This window comes from Amphiura filiformis, chromosome 10 (assembly GCF_039555335.1).
Source record: "Amphiura filiformis chromosome 10, Afil_fr2py, whole genome shotgun sequence".
NCBI lineage: Eukaryota > Metazoa > Echinodermata > Ophiuroidea > Amphilepidida > Amphiuridae > Amphiura > Amphiura filiformis.
This window is the reverse complement of record NC_092637.1, coordinates 6,441,894-6,458,646: the sequence shown is the minus strand read 5'-3', so window position 1 is coordinate 6,458,646 and position 16,753 is coordinate 6,441,894. Positions and strand designations below refer to the sequence as shown.

Genomic DNA, 16,753 nt, shown 5'->3' with positions numbered 1-16,753 from the left:
AATATGTATTGATGGGTCGAGGCGATTGCATTGAAAACCTAATACATTATTCATAACAGTTACGTAATCAATCGATAGTGCGGACACTTTTCATTTGCAAACCACCAAAATTCGTGATCTTTTAGCGTTGGAAAAGAAACCACGTGAATAGAGTGCCCTCTCAAGAATATCAACTCTCTGGCGAGACCGTTGTAATAAACATCAGGATAAACATCGTAAACATAAAAATTTCCGCAACGGAAGTAACATTTCAACGGCAGCAAGTCAATTTAGTCAAACTATACATAGGCACGGCGTATAGGACTGGCAAGCGAGTCTAAGTCAAACCGAGTGTGTCAACAATTTCAGGTAAAGTAATCTTCAGATTTCCTTTTACAAATAAAGCGTACTGCCAATGACACGAGCGGTTGAAGACAGCTTTGCGTCCTATTGTTATTGCATTGGATTATAGATACATCAAGTCAATAGAGGCCGTCAGCCTTTCGCCATCTTGTGGGTACAAATGATCTGTGTGTTCATGCGTCGGACACTACGCGCAAGGCGCAGCGTGCCACGCAGCTGTTATCGCGCCTCAACGCGGTGATTTTGCTGCTCACGCATGGAGATCGAACGACCATCACAGCGTGTACCCACAAGATGGCGGCATATGACGTCACGCTGACGGCCTCTATCGATTGTTAATGGTTCTAGCATTCACAGCAACACCGTTATAATCGATACCCGGAAAGTCCTGGCCAGTCAGTGCACAGCTTTGCGGCCGAAGACGTGACCTGACAAGGCCAGTTTATTGTTTATATTCTTTTTCACTTGTTATAGGCTTATGATTATCCTGATATTATTATATTCATTCATTTATTTACTAATTTATTATTTTTATAAATATATTTATTTATTCCTATGTAGGGGCCTATAGGCCTATTTATTTATTCATTCATTCATTCATTCATTCATTCATTCATTCAATTACTAATTTGTTTTCTTATTTTATTTATTTATTTATTGTTTGTTTATATCCCGGGGATGTGTGGGTGTCATTGAAATATAATAAATAAAACATTAAATGCAAATTCGATTGTATTTATTTATCTTTTTATGTCTATTTATTTATTATTTGTATTCCGATTTACTTATTTAATATTTTAATATTCATCTATTCATCTATTTATTTAAGGGATCCAAAATGAGCGTTTATTGAGTTTCGACAGTATTTTTTGTGGGACATGAGAGCACCTTAGACCTATCGAATCTGATGTGAGTGCCCCCCCCCCCCGGGGACTTGATAGGAAGTGTTGTGGTCGTGAGGTAATCTTCTATAATCCAATGCAATAACAATAGGACGCAAAGCTGTCTTTAACCGCTTGTCCAATGACTGCTAGACGCACAGCGTCAGCGATATTTCCCAGGCGGCATAGGAAGCGCAACACGTGACGTACGAGGCTGGCGAAGATACAGTGCTGACAGCCCCGTTCAAAATACACGGTTAGCAATTACAAATGGAAAATTAACATACTTGAAGTTGCAGTGTGGTACATTGTCGTACCCCGACGGTTTTAGAGTAAGATAATTTTGCTTTGACACCACATAACAAATTTAGAATTGTTTGTGAAGATTTCATGATTATGTGTTAATCCAATGGCGCCCTCAAAATTGTCGATATCGCTTCCATCACCGCCTGATATTTCCCTACCCAAAAAATAGCGCCATCTCTTGAAGTTGATATACGGATATATGTTTGACGGCGATATTTTGAGGCGTTTCCGAAACATCCTGAGTAACAGAACTATGCAAAACTATCCGTACAACAACTTTCAAAACAAAACCATTCATGTAGAAGATCATTTTACAACTCTCATATTCCGAAGAATACATACTGTTTTGTAGAAAATAAATGGGTTGATATTTGAATAGATTCAAGCAATTTCCGAAGGGCTATTTTGACAAAATTTTCATCAAAGGCCAATATGATGGTATGACAGTTTGTATTCCAATTTTACAATATTTAGGTATCCCAGGCAAACCTTAGTTAACACATTTGCTAGTCAGCGAAATTCGCAGAGACCGGGGCCAAAAAAAAATGCATATTTACATAGAAATGTGAATTTTTTTCGAGAATAGGCCGGTGAAGGAAACCTACATAAATATGTTTTCTATACTTCACTTGACCCAAATATATGATTTTTTATGGTGATAGTCAAGTCGCACATGGAATGGATTTTGATAGCAGTTCCATTAAAAAAAGCTGCTATCGCCATGAGACTAAGATCTAGAAACACCCCTAAATGCTGTTTTGGGGAATTTTGCTAGCAGAATCTTTTTGATAAAAGTCAATCTTTGACAAGAGGTAACTTTGTTACGGAAAGTGCTATGACAAAAATGTTTTCAGTTAGCTTTCTTTACTCCATGGCTTTAATTTGATATGTAAAATGATGCAGTTTGATGGCAAATTGAATTCACCTAGCATACCTACAATATTTTTCGAGTTTTGTTGAGAATTTTGAAAGTTTTCTAGGGTGTACATGCGAGTACAATGCACACATACATGCATATGGCATCTTCCGCCTTTTAGCGGATTTTTCCGCCTTCATTCAACCATCAATTTAGTCATATCTTCGGATTTTATCGGACCTGCCTTTTACTACATATTCCACGTCTCGACATGCGTTCGGATGTATTACAGTACACAGACATACTTGAACAAGTAGAGGTTAATAGAAGCGAGTTTCAGTTTGCATTTAAGTACCAAATAATAGCCTAAGATGTAAATATACCTCATGGTATCAATTAAACTCTAAAGTTCCTAGAGCGATTTTTATAAACTCATCACAAGAATGCTCTGTTAGCAATATGAACAAAAGAGTAAATCCGAGTATTCATGAAACCAGCATGGTAGCTCTCATGATAAATGCCTCATATTGTCTCTTGAACATGCTCTGGCCTTGCTTGGTACAACCTTGGAATAAAGTACAATGCAGTCTTGGGTTCGAGTCCAGTAGAGAAATAATAATTTGGTACGTGGTCAATAGATGAAATATCGCTGTGAGACGTCCAGCGCGTATACTGGTCAACACGATAAGATTAATATTAATGTTACGATGTTTTTTTCTGATAGCACTCTGATAGGTCTTTGAACCTGTCTGCAGCCCTCACCAGCTAGCTTTTGATTTTACAAGCTACTTTGGGGGGAGAGGGCGGTGTACAACCTTCAAGTAATTATTTTGTTTTAATAAGCTAACTCTAACTTAGTTCGCAACACAAACTTAAATAACAGGCAAAACAGCCACATCATTTATCAGTATGACATTTTCGTATTGGTGCTGCCCTATCTAAGTTTACACTGAAGTGCCATCTCAGTTTTGGTGCGCCGATGTGGATCATGTGTTAATGAATTTTTATTTATTCTGGATAAATAATGGGGTATTAATTACAATTACAAGCATAAGAGTTTAGACAAGAAGTACAAGCAGCTCTGTAATTAATATTATGACAAACACGCAACTATTTTAGCTACAGGAGCCTTGTATTTTTTAGTGCAACATTGCACTAGTTTTTTGTATACACTTCATCTCATACCGTTGTGCAGAGCTACTACGGTATGGGTTCCTCGTACTAACTCTAACTAAGGCTAAGCCTATTCATAACCCTAATCCTAACCCTAACTCTAACCCTAATCCTAACCCTAAACTAACCCTAACCATAACCAATCAATGACAGTGGCTGTTTCAAGTCTATAAGCCTCCTTGCACGATCGCCTGCCGAATTCAACTACCTGCTTCTACTGGAGACTAAGTTCAGACCCCGGCCCTATTGGGCAGCCGTGTTAACGTGCCTACGACTGAAATCCTATCGTATACGACCAGTAATGTTTGCACGTGGTCCAATGCACACGCTTGACGTCGCGCACGTATACGCGATGGTTAATTTGTAAAAGGAAATCTGAATGATACTTTAACGTTTTGCGATTGTACGAACTGATAACTGTGGCAGATCTATTTATATAGTTTTTTCCAAAGTTCCTTTGACAGTGTTAACCATCGTGTATAAGTACGCGACATCAAGCGTGTGCATTGGACCTTGTGCAAAATAATACGCGCTGGATGGCTAGCAGTCCCTTACCAAACATGAATGCCTATTTGGCATTCTGTAGGTATTCGCCAAGCCCTCGAGTGCCAAGGATAGCGGTACTAGGTGGTCACAAGCACTCAGCAGGTAATGAATGCCTATAGAGCTGGTTCACAGGCATTCCGAATGCCTCACAAGAATGCTACGGAATGCCTATTTACTCATTAAGCCCTCGTTAAAGCTCAATACTATTGACTTAGGCATTCCTAAGCATTCATAACTTACGCATTCCTAAGTGGTTCTAGGATTAGGCGGTTTGCTATAGGCACTCACTACGTATATACGCTTAATTTGTAAATGGAAATCTGAATATGACTTTAGTACAATATTTGATCAAGAAATCTATCCACTTTCTATCCACAACACAAAACGTTCAAAACAACTCATTCACTCAACGCCTAGCACCTAGTAATCGTTATTATAATTTCAAGTGGACTGGATCTGGATGTTATCCTCTGAATAAACGGGTACCCGCATCACATCAGAGCAGTGGGATTACTTTTTCCTTGATGGCAGGAATCATGTGTCAATAGATTATGGCCAATTGACTTGCCCACAGATCAATACCCATATTGATCATCTCTGTCAAATGTTATACAAATATTGAATGTTTATGAGTTCAATGGTAAGAATATTTTCATGAGGTGAAATATTCTATAATTCTTTCCATTGAACGAATAAAAACATTCAATATTTGTTTTCCTCATAAGTAAGTTCCCTTGCTTCCACTGAAATTTATAAATCACCAGGAAAACAAAATAAATTAAAATATATTTAAATGCATATTTATTTTAGACGCAGCACCCGCACCTATAATTGGCGAGTCAAGGTGGAAACCTCGTGCGTCTGTCAGCATTGCTATGGTAGCTCCGCGTCCGTGCAATGGAAAAATAAATATTGCACGGATGTGGAGTGCAATAGTCATTTTGCAGCTGGCTGCTATAAATAGCAGAAATAATCAATAGTAGTTGGCCAATCAAATGACAAGAAACTTTGTATGAGTTATATAAAACATAATAATGTACATCTATGATATCATCTTCAAAAATGATAAAATACAATGATTGCACAGATGATAAAATTTATTGGAAAATAATTAATAATTAAAGAAATGATAATTATAGATAATAAAAAATAAGAATGATTTAAATACCAACAATAATTGTAAACAAACAACTTGAAGTAATCCCCCAATAAAATAAAATAAATTTATAATTAAAATTTAATAATTGAATACATAGATAAATAAATAAATAGATAGATATACATTTATGAATAAATAAATAGATAGATATACATTTATGAATAAATAAATAAATAATAAGTAAATAAAATAAATAAATTTAATAAAAAATCAAATAAATAAATAAATAAGCAAATAAAATAAATAAAGAAACAAAGAAATAAACACTCCTTTACCCAGCCCATAACTGGGTACATAAAAGCATGTCAAATAACAATTTTGATACTGCCTGACTCGACGCCCACCCTGATTGCACTGTACTGCACTGTGTCAGTCTATCGATTACGATCAATATAACGACGGGTATAATGGTATCGTAGAGCCGACAGTCTTTAAAACTTCCTATAAGAGCTCAACTCTTGATGGGATTATCTTGGAGGACTATTGAGAACAAGTCCTCAAACGTTCGAAATTTGTAGTTACTACAACTGGTCATAGCCTATAGTTAATGTAGAGACTATATATGTAATCGTCCACCAAAAAACGGCCGTGAAGTTGGCCCGGTCAATTTTGTTTTATTTTGTGTTTTCATCATCATCAGTCGGCTGTGGAGCTTTCTCCAACTATTCTGTGAAAATGACCATATACTGGCAAATGTGGTAATGGGTAAAGCTATTATATTGATACGAAATTTATTATAAGGTGTAAAAATAATATGTGTTTTGAAAATAATACCAAACTTTGTGATGTTGTACTATTAAAATTTCAGATACTTTGATCCCTAATACAGACTGTACAGAAGCCAGTGGGGATTGCGGTCTTGTATTGCATGCTGCTCCACTGAAGGACATCAACGGTAACTAGATCTACATCTTTGGGTTCATCGTTAAAGTGTTCTTTCTAAATACATGAAAATGAAACTTTTGCGACCATTTTCTTGTACATTTTGCAGAGTCAAACATTATTCTTTGGACAAATTGAAAACGCATGTAAACAGACATATGATAAAATATGTACGGTCTTATCAATGTAAAAACCGGTGTCATAAAAACTGCTTGAACGCCAAAGAGAACCGCTTTCAGTACAAGTACTGCCAGAAATGTTTTACACGCAACAGCCATTTCAAACTACATGTAAGAATTCACACCAAAGAGAAACCATATCAGTGTGATTATTGTAAGAAATGTTTTACACAGAATGCAAGTCTCAAATCACACATCAGAACTCACACCAACGAGAGAACCTATCAGTGCGAGTATTGCCAGAAATGTTTTACACGAAGCAACCTTCTCAAAGAACATGTAAGAACAACCCACACCACAGAGAAACCCTACCAGTGTGAATATTGTCAGAAATGTTTTACACAGAATGGGGATCTTAAAAGACACATCAGAACTCACACCAAAGAGAAACCCCATCAGTGTGAGTACTGCCAGAAATGTTTTGCACATGGGGGGAATCTCAAAGTGCACATCAGAATACACACCAAAGAAAAACCCTATCAGTGTGAGTGTTGTCAGAAATGTTTTGCACATAGCAGCCAACTCAAAGCACACGTTAGAACACACACCAAAGAGAAACCATATCAGTGTGATTATTGTAAGAAACGTTTTATACGGAATGAGGGTCTTAAAATACACACCAGAACCCACACCAAAGAGAAACCCTATCAGTGTGAGTATTGTAAGAAATGTTTTGCACAGAATCCAGCTCTCACAAGACACATCAGAATTCATACCAAAAAGAAACCCTATCAGTGTGAGTATTGTAAGAAATGTTTTACCCAGAATGGAGGTCTTAAATCACACATCAGAACTCACACCAAAGAGAAACCCCTTCAGTGTGAGTACTGCCACAAATGTTTTGCACGAAGCAACCTTCTTAAAGAACATGTAAGAACAACCCACACCACAGAGAAACCCTATCAGTGTGAGTATTGTCAGAAATGTTTTGCAAGCAGCAACCATCTCCAAGTACACACGCGAACGCACACCAAGGAGAAACCCTATCAGTGTGATTATTGTAAGAAATGTTTTACACAGAATGCAAGTCTCAAATCACACATCAGAACTCACACCAACGAGAGAACCTATCAGTGAGTATTGCCAGAAATGTTTTACACGAAGCAACCTTCTCAAAGAACATGTAAGAACAACCCACACCACAGAGAAACCCTACCAGTGTGAATATTGTCAGAAATGTTTTACACAGAATGGGGATCTTAAAAGACACATCAGAACTCACACCAAAGAGAAACCCCATCAGTGTGAATATTGTCAGAAATGTTTTGCATATAGTGGGAATCTCAAAGCGCACATCAGAACACACACCAAAGAAAAACCCTATCAGTGTGAGTATTGTCAGAAATATTTTGCACATAGTAATAATCTCAAACAACACATCAGAACACACACCAAAGAGAAACCGTATCAGTGTGATTATTGTAAGAAACGTTTTATACAGAATGAGGGTCTTAAAATACACACCAGAACCCACACCAAAGAGAAACCTTATCGGTGCGAGTATTGTAAGAAATGTTTTGCACAGAATCCAGCTCTCACAAGACACATCAGAATTCATACCAAAAAGAAACCCTATCAGTGTGAGTATTGTAAGAAATGTTTTACCCAGAATGGAGGTCTTAAATCACACATCAGAACTCACACCAAAGAGAAACCCCATCAGTGTGAGTACTGCCACAAATGTTTTGCACGAAGCAACCTCAAAGAACATGTAAGAACAACCCACAACACAGAGAAACCCTATCAGTGTGAATATTGTCAGAAATGTTTTGCATATAGGCGGAATCTCAAAGTACACATTAGAACACACACCAAAGAGAAACCCTATCAGTGTGAGTATTGTCAGAAATGGTTTGCATATAGGGGGAATCTCAAAGTGCACATCAGAACACACACCAAAGAGAAACCCTATCAGTGTGAGTATTGTCAGAAATGTTTTGCAAACAGCCACCATCTCCAAGTACACACGAGAACGCACACCAAGGAGAAACCCTATCAGTGTGATTATTGTAAGAAATGTTTTACACAGAATGCAAGTCTCAAATCACACATCAGAACTCACACCAACGAGAAACCCTTTCAGTGTGAGCATTGCCAGAAATGTTTTACACAAAGCAACCTTCTCAAAGAACATGTAAGAACAACCCACACCACAGAGAAACCCTACCAGTGTGAATTTTGTCAGAAATGTTTTACACAGAATGGGGATCTTAAAAGACACATCAGAACTCACACCAAAGAGAAACCATATCAGTGTGAGTATTGTCAGAAATGTTTTGCACATAGCAGCCAACTCAAAGCACACGTTAGAACACACACCAAAGAGAAGCCCTATCAGTGTGAGTATTGTAAGAAATGTTTTGCACAGAATCCAACTCTCACAAGACACATCAGAATTCATACCAAAAAGAAACCCTATCAGTGTGAGTATTGTAAGAAATGTTTTACCCAGAATGGAGGTCTTAAATCACACATCAGAACTCACACCAAAGAGACCAAAGAGAAACCTAATCAGTGAGAGTACTGCCAGAAATGTTTTACACGAAGCAACCTTCTCAAAGAACATGTAAGAACAACCCACACCACAGAGAAACCTTATCAGCGTGAATATTGTCAGAAATGTTTTGCAAAGAAAGGTGATCTTAAAAGCACATCAGAACCCACACTAATGAGAAACTGAGTATTATTAGAAATGTTTCACCGATGATATGACCTCACACGCACATTACTCCCGATTCGAGAAATGACATGTAGAGACTATCATATATAGTCCTGATACAGCAATAAACGATAATAATAATTGTTAGTAATTAAGCCACGATTCTCTGTGTTACAACATTTAAAATCTGCACCAAATTAATTGTACGATTTCCTTGATTTTCCACTATAAAGCACTGAAAAGCAAAAACAAACATTTTTTAAAAGGATACTCTTTACATGTACCTTTTTTTATCATGCAAAAAGGGGCATTTGAAAATTGAGTTTGCTTTTCTATGGGGTTGACCCATAATTTTCATGTAAAAAAAAAGGGGGGGCTGAAATTTGTGAGGTCTGAAAAGGAGATTACACCATTTCATAGAAGTTTTGAAGATGCGTAACATAGTTCACTGGTTTTTAATGTTTTTAATGTGATTTGCGAAAGTTAGAACGTTATGTCGGTTAATTCTAATATAAATGGGGTTCGACCACTGGTAGCTTTCACATATTATTTGTGTAACACGGGTGATAGAATGCAGTTTAAAATACCTTCAAGGCCGCATCATTTCACATATTAGGTGAGATAGCTGGGTCCCCGTCGCGGCTATGGCTGCCATTGAGGTGTAGGAATGTGTGAAATTGGATTTGTCTATAAGGAGAATCCACAAACCCATTTCCCTTCATGCCCCGGCTTCATGACGTGGACCTAACTTGCACGATTAGGGGCTGTGCAATAATTATTCCCCCCCGAGGTAAAATTTCCGAACGGCCTGCAAAAAATCGCTTGCCCCCCCCCCCTTGGCCCGCCAAAAAATCTTTGCCCCCCCCTATTTACATGCCAAATATTTGGGATCCCAATTTGCAAATCTAAAATGGTCTTTTATATATGTTGCGAGCGCAGCGAGCAGGAAAATGTGCATATTAAAGCATTTCTGTACTGTTTCCGTAAGCCTTTTTAGAGCATTTTATTTAAAAGGCGCCCCATGAATGTGTGCTAAAAATTGCTTGCCCCCGGCCCCTCTCGGCTGGTCAAAATTTGCTTCCGCCCCCCTTTCAGCTCACCAAAAATGTCTTGCCCCCTAATTTTACCCTCCCCCAGGGCTCATAATTATTGCACAGCCCCTTAATAACCATGTACTGATGTAGACGTTTTCATGGGTAGCGCTAGAATAAAGTGCTCACGCTCCAGAGTCCGCAAGGACCCCCGAACTTGCAGAAAATCTGAAAGTAGGGGGTTCGTAGTAGACTCGCTTGCCAGTCATATATACGCTGTACCTAAGTAGAGTTTGGTGAGCTAGAGTTGCCTAAATCAATTTAGCGTCAATAGTATGTCTGCAGTATCACTAGATTGAAAAGCTGGGGGGGTCTGCAGGAACCTCTGAATTCGCAGAAAATTTGAAAATAGGGCGTCCCAACTGTATAAGAATCAGGGCATCCATATTCTTGGAAACTACCGTTTTATGTCAAAATTTAGGGTATGAGGGTGCTTTGCTCTTAAGCACACGCACATTCTTTCAACTATGCAGATAATCATAAGTGGCACTTGATCAAGAAATTTGAACTTTTTACATGATACGGTTTGACTTAAGGGGGTACTACACCCCTGGCAAATTTTTGCATTTTTCTCAAATCTTATAGCGCATTGGTGACAAGTAAGATATGTATATTATAGGGGCAAGGACTACAACTACTGCACTGAAAATTCAGCAACTCAAGGCAAGTAGTTATTGATTTATTGATCAAATAATGGTTTTCCCTCATTTTTGACTGTAACTCCACAACTGTTGTTTGTGCTGAAATAAAATTTCCAGTACAGTAGTTGTAGTCCTTGCCAATCCCAGGGGTTCCCTGGCTCAATTCAATCTTTATTTTCTGAATAAAACCAAAGCAACTATCTACCCCAACATCAATTAGTGAGGGTATAAACTAACCCTAGTTAACAGTGCAGGTGCCTGGGCACCTTATACCCAGCTTGGTTCCTGTCTGGTCAGATAATTGCTCATTATAATTGTTGAATTAGTGGTCACTTGTTGACAGCTTATCATTAGCCTGGATCAGCAGGGGTGCATTTATATCATTTTTCATATAGTAATTGTTCAAAATATTTAATGTCAAATGGTTCCCAAAAATTTTGTGAATGGATATTTATCGTTAACAAAACAAAATGTATGTTTAATATATCAATTATTCCATTTAAACAGCAATTTCCTAAGTTTCCATCCATAAATAATCACAGAGTATCATTCTGTTTACAAAATAAGTGTTTATTTTCAGATTTCCAATTAACCATTATCAGTATAATAACTGGTAAGGGTGACCTTGCTAATAGTTATAGTCAGAAACAGGTATTTTGTCCTGTAGTCCCTGGCAACCCAGTCTCCTTGTGGCTCACTCACAAACATACACGACAGAAACTGGCTGTGAAGGAGCCTAATGTATGTAAACAACTTCCTTATAACATGTATAATAAAACCCGATTTTGAGTATAATAAAAAAAGTCATGCATATGCAAAATGAAGCAATTACCTATTGCTAACTTGGTAAAATGCATACTCGTAGCCCAATCTTGTACATCATAGCACCCAGTTTTGGTTTGTGGTTTCGAAATGTTGCAATTAAACATCAGTTCTTTCAAATATGAAACGCTAAAACCCAAATCTAGAACAAACAATCATATATTTATTATTTAGAAATATATAACAAACTTTCCTTGATAGAGATTGGACCCAAGACAAAGTACACCCAAATTAAGTGTCAATTCAGAATTATCCCACCATGGTGGAAAAATGGGGTAGGTTGGTCGGCAATTTGTTTTTCTTTTATACAATGTCGGTCGGGTTACGCCAATCAAACAATTTTTTAGGCCTAATGCCACAAATTAATATTGTACTATTAATATTGCAGATATTCTGATCCCGGAATGGATACATCGGCAGTTGGAAACTAACAAAATAATCAGGCTTAATACAGAATCAGTGAGGATCGTGGTCTTGTATTGCATGCTGCTCCACTGAAGGGCATCAACGGTAACTAGATCTACTAAGTACATCTTTGGGTTCATCTTCAAAGAGTACTTTAAAGCACATGAAAATGAAACTTTTGCGACCATTTCTTGTATATTTTGCGGAGTCAAACATTATTCTTTGGACAAATTGAAATGCCACATTAACAGACATATGTTGAGATATGTGCGGTCTTATCAATGTAAAAATGGCATGTTTAATCAGAAAAGCTTATCAACAAACAGAGGGCTACAAGGATATTTGAGTAGCCACAGTAAGCTATGGTACCATAAAACGGCTTGAACATCAAAGAAAAACCACATCAGTGTGAATACTGCCAGAAATACTTTGCACGTAGGTGGTATCTCAAAGTACACATCCGAATCCACAACAAAGAGAAACCTTATCAGTGTGAGTATTGTCAGAAATGTTTTGCAAATAGTAACAATCTCAAAGTACACATTAAAACTCACACCAAAGAGAAACCCTATCAGTGCGAGTATTGTCAGAAATGTTTTGCATATAGTAACAATCTCAAAAGACACATCAGAACTCACATCAAAGAGAAACCTTATCAGTGTGAGTATTGTCAGAAATGTTTTACACAAAATAGTGTTCTTAAACGGCACATCAGAACTCACACCAAAGAGAAACCCTATCGGTGCGAGTGCTGTCAGAAATGTTTTACACGAAGCAACCTTCTCAAAGAACATGTAAGAACAACCCACACCGCAGAGAAACCCTATCAGTGTGAATATTGTCAGAAATGTTTTGCACAGAATGGGGATCTTAAAGACACATCAGAACTCACACCAAAGAGAAACCCATCAGTGTGAGTACTGCCAGAAATGTTTTACACATAGCGGGAATCTCAAAAAGCACATCAGAACACACACCAAAGAAAAACCCTATCAGTGTGAGTATTGTCAGAAATGTTTTTCAAGTAGCAGCCAACTCAAAGCACACGTTAGAACACACACCAAAGAGAAGCCCTATCAGTGTGAGTATTGTAAGAAATGTTTTGCACAGAATCCAGCTCTCACAAGACACATCAGAATTCATACCAAAAAGAAACCCTATCAGTGTGAGTATTGTAAGAAATGTTTTACCCAGAATGGAGGTCTTAAATCACACATCAGAACTCACACCAAAGAGACCAAAGAGAAACCTAATCAGTGAGAGTACTGCCAGAAATGTTTTACACGGAGCAACCTTCTCAAAGAACATGTAAGAACAACCCACACCACACCTTATCAGCGTGAATATTGTCAGAAATGTTTTACACGGAATGGGTATCTTAAAATACACATCAGAACTCACACCAAAGAGAAACCCCATCAGTGAGAGTATTGTCAGAAATGCTATTAGAAATAGCATTGGATATGGCCTCACATGCACATTACTTCCGATTCGAGAAATGACATGTAGAGACTATCATATATAGTCCTGATATAGCAATAAACGATAACAATAATTATTAGTAATAAAGCCACGATTCTCTGTGTTACAAATTAATTTTACGATTTCCATGATTTTCCACTATAAAGCACTGAAAAGCAAAAACAAACATTTTTTAAAAGTATACTTTGTCTTACATGTACCTTTTTTTAATCATGGCCCTCTCAAATTGTTTCCTTTAATTTCCTCAAATCGTGCTGGTCAGTAGCAGCCACTTGCTGACCGCTGTATCTCCATATATGTGACCAGATATGTTTACCTCTTAATGTTGATGAGTCCATTTCACTATCCTTTACATCTTGTTCAGTGCTTTATGTTCTCTCAAATATGCATTGTTACTCATATCCATATTCTGACACCAACACCTTCCTCTTGCGTCTTAAAGCTCTTATTTCTTGAACAATCATTTGAATTCCTCAATATTTTGCACAAGTGTCTTCCTCTCTTCCATTCAGTATCTGTTTGCTGAGATTGTTTTCCCTTTCTACCTCCTCCTCCTCTTCTTCTTTCCTCTTCCTCTCCTCTTTTTTTTCTCCTTCCTCTTTTTCCTCTCTTTCTTTTTTTTTCTTCTAAAGGCATTATTTCCTCAATTTTGACTGTCATTTCCTAGGAGCGGTGCTCCCCGCTCCCGCACAATTTGCATCCCTGGGGAGTGCCTCCCCCGGGCCTCAATTAGCCTTGAGTTTCTACTTTTTGCATGATTATAATGCCCAATGGTGTACTAAAATACCGAAAGAGTAAGTATGAAGTGCTTTAATTACAGTAAATTTAAGATTTTATATTCAAACCGCGTATCTCCGGTTTTATTCAGACTTCACCGATCAAGTGATAGTGATGAAAACACACCAAAGAGAAACTGTATCAGTGTGATCAGTATTGTAAGAAATGTTTTATACAAAATGGAGAGCTAAAACACATCAGAACTCACACCAAAGAGAAACCATATCAGTGTGAGCATTGTCAGAAATGTTTTGCACTCCGTTCCAACCTTAAATAACACGTCAGAACTCACACCAAAGAGAAGCCTATCAGTGTGTATTGTCAGAAACGTTTACACAGAATGGAGATCTTAAAGGAGTATTTCGTGATTCTAGCATCCTCTTTTATGACATTTTTCAGTACATATCCACGAAAAAAGCATATTCCCAAAATTTCAGTTGATTCCGATTTTGCGTTTGCGAGTTATGCATGATTATGTGTATTACACTGCTCCATAGACAATACGTTGTAATTTCGTTCTGGTGCACCAGAACGAAATTCAAATTTCGCGATATCTTTGCTAAACGAATTAATCTGCAAGAAATATTTTGTACATAAACATTATGTAGCCAGAGTATTCCAGTGATATAAAAATCTCAACTTTTTTGAGAAAAGTGGGGGATGAGGCTGTGGATCACGAAATGCCCCTTTAAGAAACCTCAGAACCCACACCAAAGAGAAACTGTATCAGTGTGAGCATTGTCAGAAATGTTTTGCACTTCACCGTTTACCATGTTTACTAAACACTCCGGTTAGCCGCCCCCATTTACTCAACTAACGGGGGCTGCTAGTCTAGTTTTAAAAAAATTGGGTGCCTAGTCCAATTAATTCGGTGGGGGGGCTCTTGTATTCCAAGTCGGATAACATTTAGCATTTCTGTGGGCCTTGGAACTGGTAATTTTTGGCTATCGAACTTTGTCTTCTTCTTATGCCTACATTTGCTGTTATTGTCCCCCCCCTCTCTTTTTCTTCCCTATTTTGGTCACGTTTTACTACCCAAATAAACATTACTTGGCCACTTTTTATTTGAGGTCCTGTCTTAGAAACCCCTTTCCCCGATTTTTGAGGGTTTTGCCGCCCCAAATGATGTACCCGTGTGCATAGTTTGACATATGTACCCATTTTACAACGATTAATGGTCCATGGATTAAAGCAATGCCATCATTTACAAAATTTAACATTGTATCATCAACAAACAAAAGTCTATATGGTTGAAGTATTTGTCTTTGTCATTAGGTAAAAATTTAATCATGTATCATGATATGTGTAAAAGGAACGGCGGGGTGGCGCTGGCTTACCCTTATTTTTAATTGATGGCCGAGCGGATTTGCCAAATTAATTGGAGCAGCGCCACCCCTCCTTTTAGGGTAAAATAAAAAGTAGCGAAGGCTGGTTTCTAAAAGCGCAGATTTATGCGAACAGAAATACTGCCACCATCAGGGTAAGTTGGTGTGGCAGAACACACCGAGGTATCCGTCAAAGGAATCCTGGTCAGGCTTATAAAAACAATAAGCACTGAATATTATTATTTGTTAACAAGTTTTATTAAATGTTCTTACTCTACAAAATGCATCTTAATCTACTACATGAATAACAGTTTATGTCACAAATGGCTTACCATACCTGGCTGAAAGGAATGATTTGATTTTACAATGCACAACTTTAATTAAACAATTAGCAACAGTGTGTTTTATCTGCTGTGTTATGACGCAAATGGCCTACCATATTTATGTTGTTTCGCAAATGGCCTGCCATACTTGGTGTTATTTTAACACGTTACTTGACACATTACATCATTTTACATAAAGTTTCACAATTTACATTACAAGAATACTTTTTTTTTATGGTTCATCAAAGCATCCTACACAATGACAAGTAATACATGGTACCTTTTTAGGATTCATCAAAGCACCTGACACATGTAAATACATAAACAAAGGTCAATGCACTATTAACTTCATGCACAACTATTTAAAATGCCAAACCTCCAACAATTGATTTTTTCCTTACTCCTATACTCAATATGGCTTCACTACAACTGTACTCCTCGTTTCCCAATATTCTCGCACCTTTCCTTTAATAATTTTACCTGCAACACCTGGGCCTAAACTATTTTAATGGTCTCACCCGGAAGTTGGCAAAAATGCATGGGTCGAACCATGTTTAATGTCACACCTGAAAGTTAATTAAAACAACTAGGTTGAAGCATTTTTAATGGTCACATGACCCGAAAGTTTGCCGAACACATGAATCAAACCATTTTTCATTATTAAATCCGTACCCGCGATAACTGTTTTAATCCACAATCCCATGCAATACATTTACATTACGACTCTTTCACGTACATGTAAAATCTTTTAATACCACACAATCCATGCAATACATTACGACTCTTTCACGTACATGTTAACTCGCACTTCTTGAACTCAAGCCTTCACGTCTCTAAACTCTCACTAAAGCTCTCTCACAACTCGCCTAATCTGCAACTCCTAAATGCATAAACCACAAAAGCG

The 16,753-nt window shown here is 37.6% G+C and overlaps 1 protein-coding gene across 1 annotated transcript; it reads left to right on the top strand.

The window, feature by feature from the left end:
* Positions 1 to 271: 271 nt before the first annotated feature.
* Positions 272 to 9,154, top strand: LOC140162445 (uncharacterized). Its single transcript, XM_072185685.1, is given in 3 exon segments — positions 272 to 348; positions 6,072 to 7,386; positions 7,388 to 9,154. Coding segments are annotated over 2 exon segments (2,538 nt in total). The 5' UTR covers positions 272 to 348; positions 6,072 to 6,303; the 3' UTR covers positions 8,843 to 9,154.
* Positions 9,155 to 16,753: the final 7,599 nt, after the last annotated feature.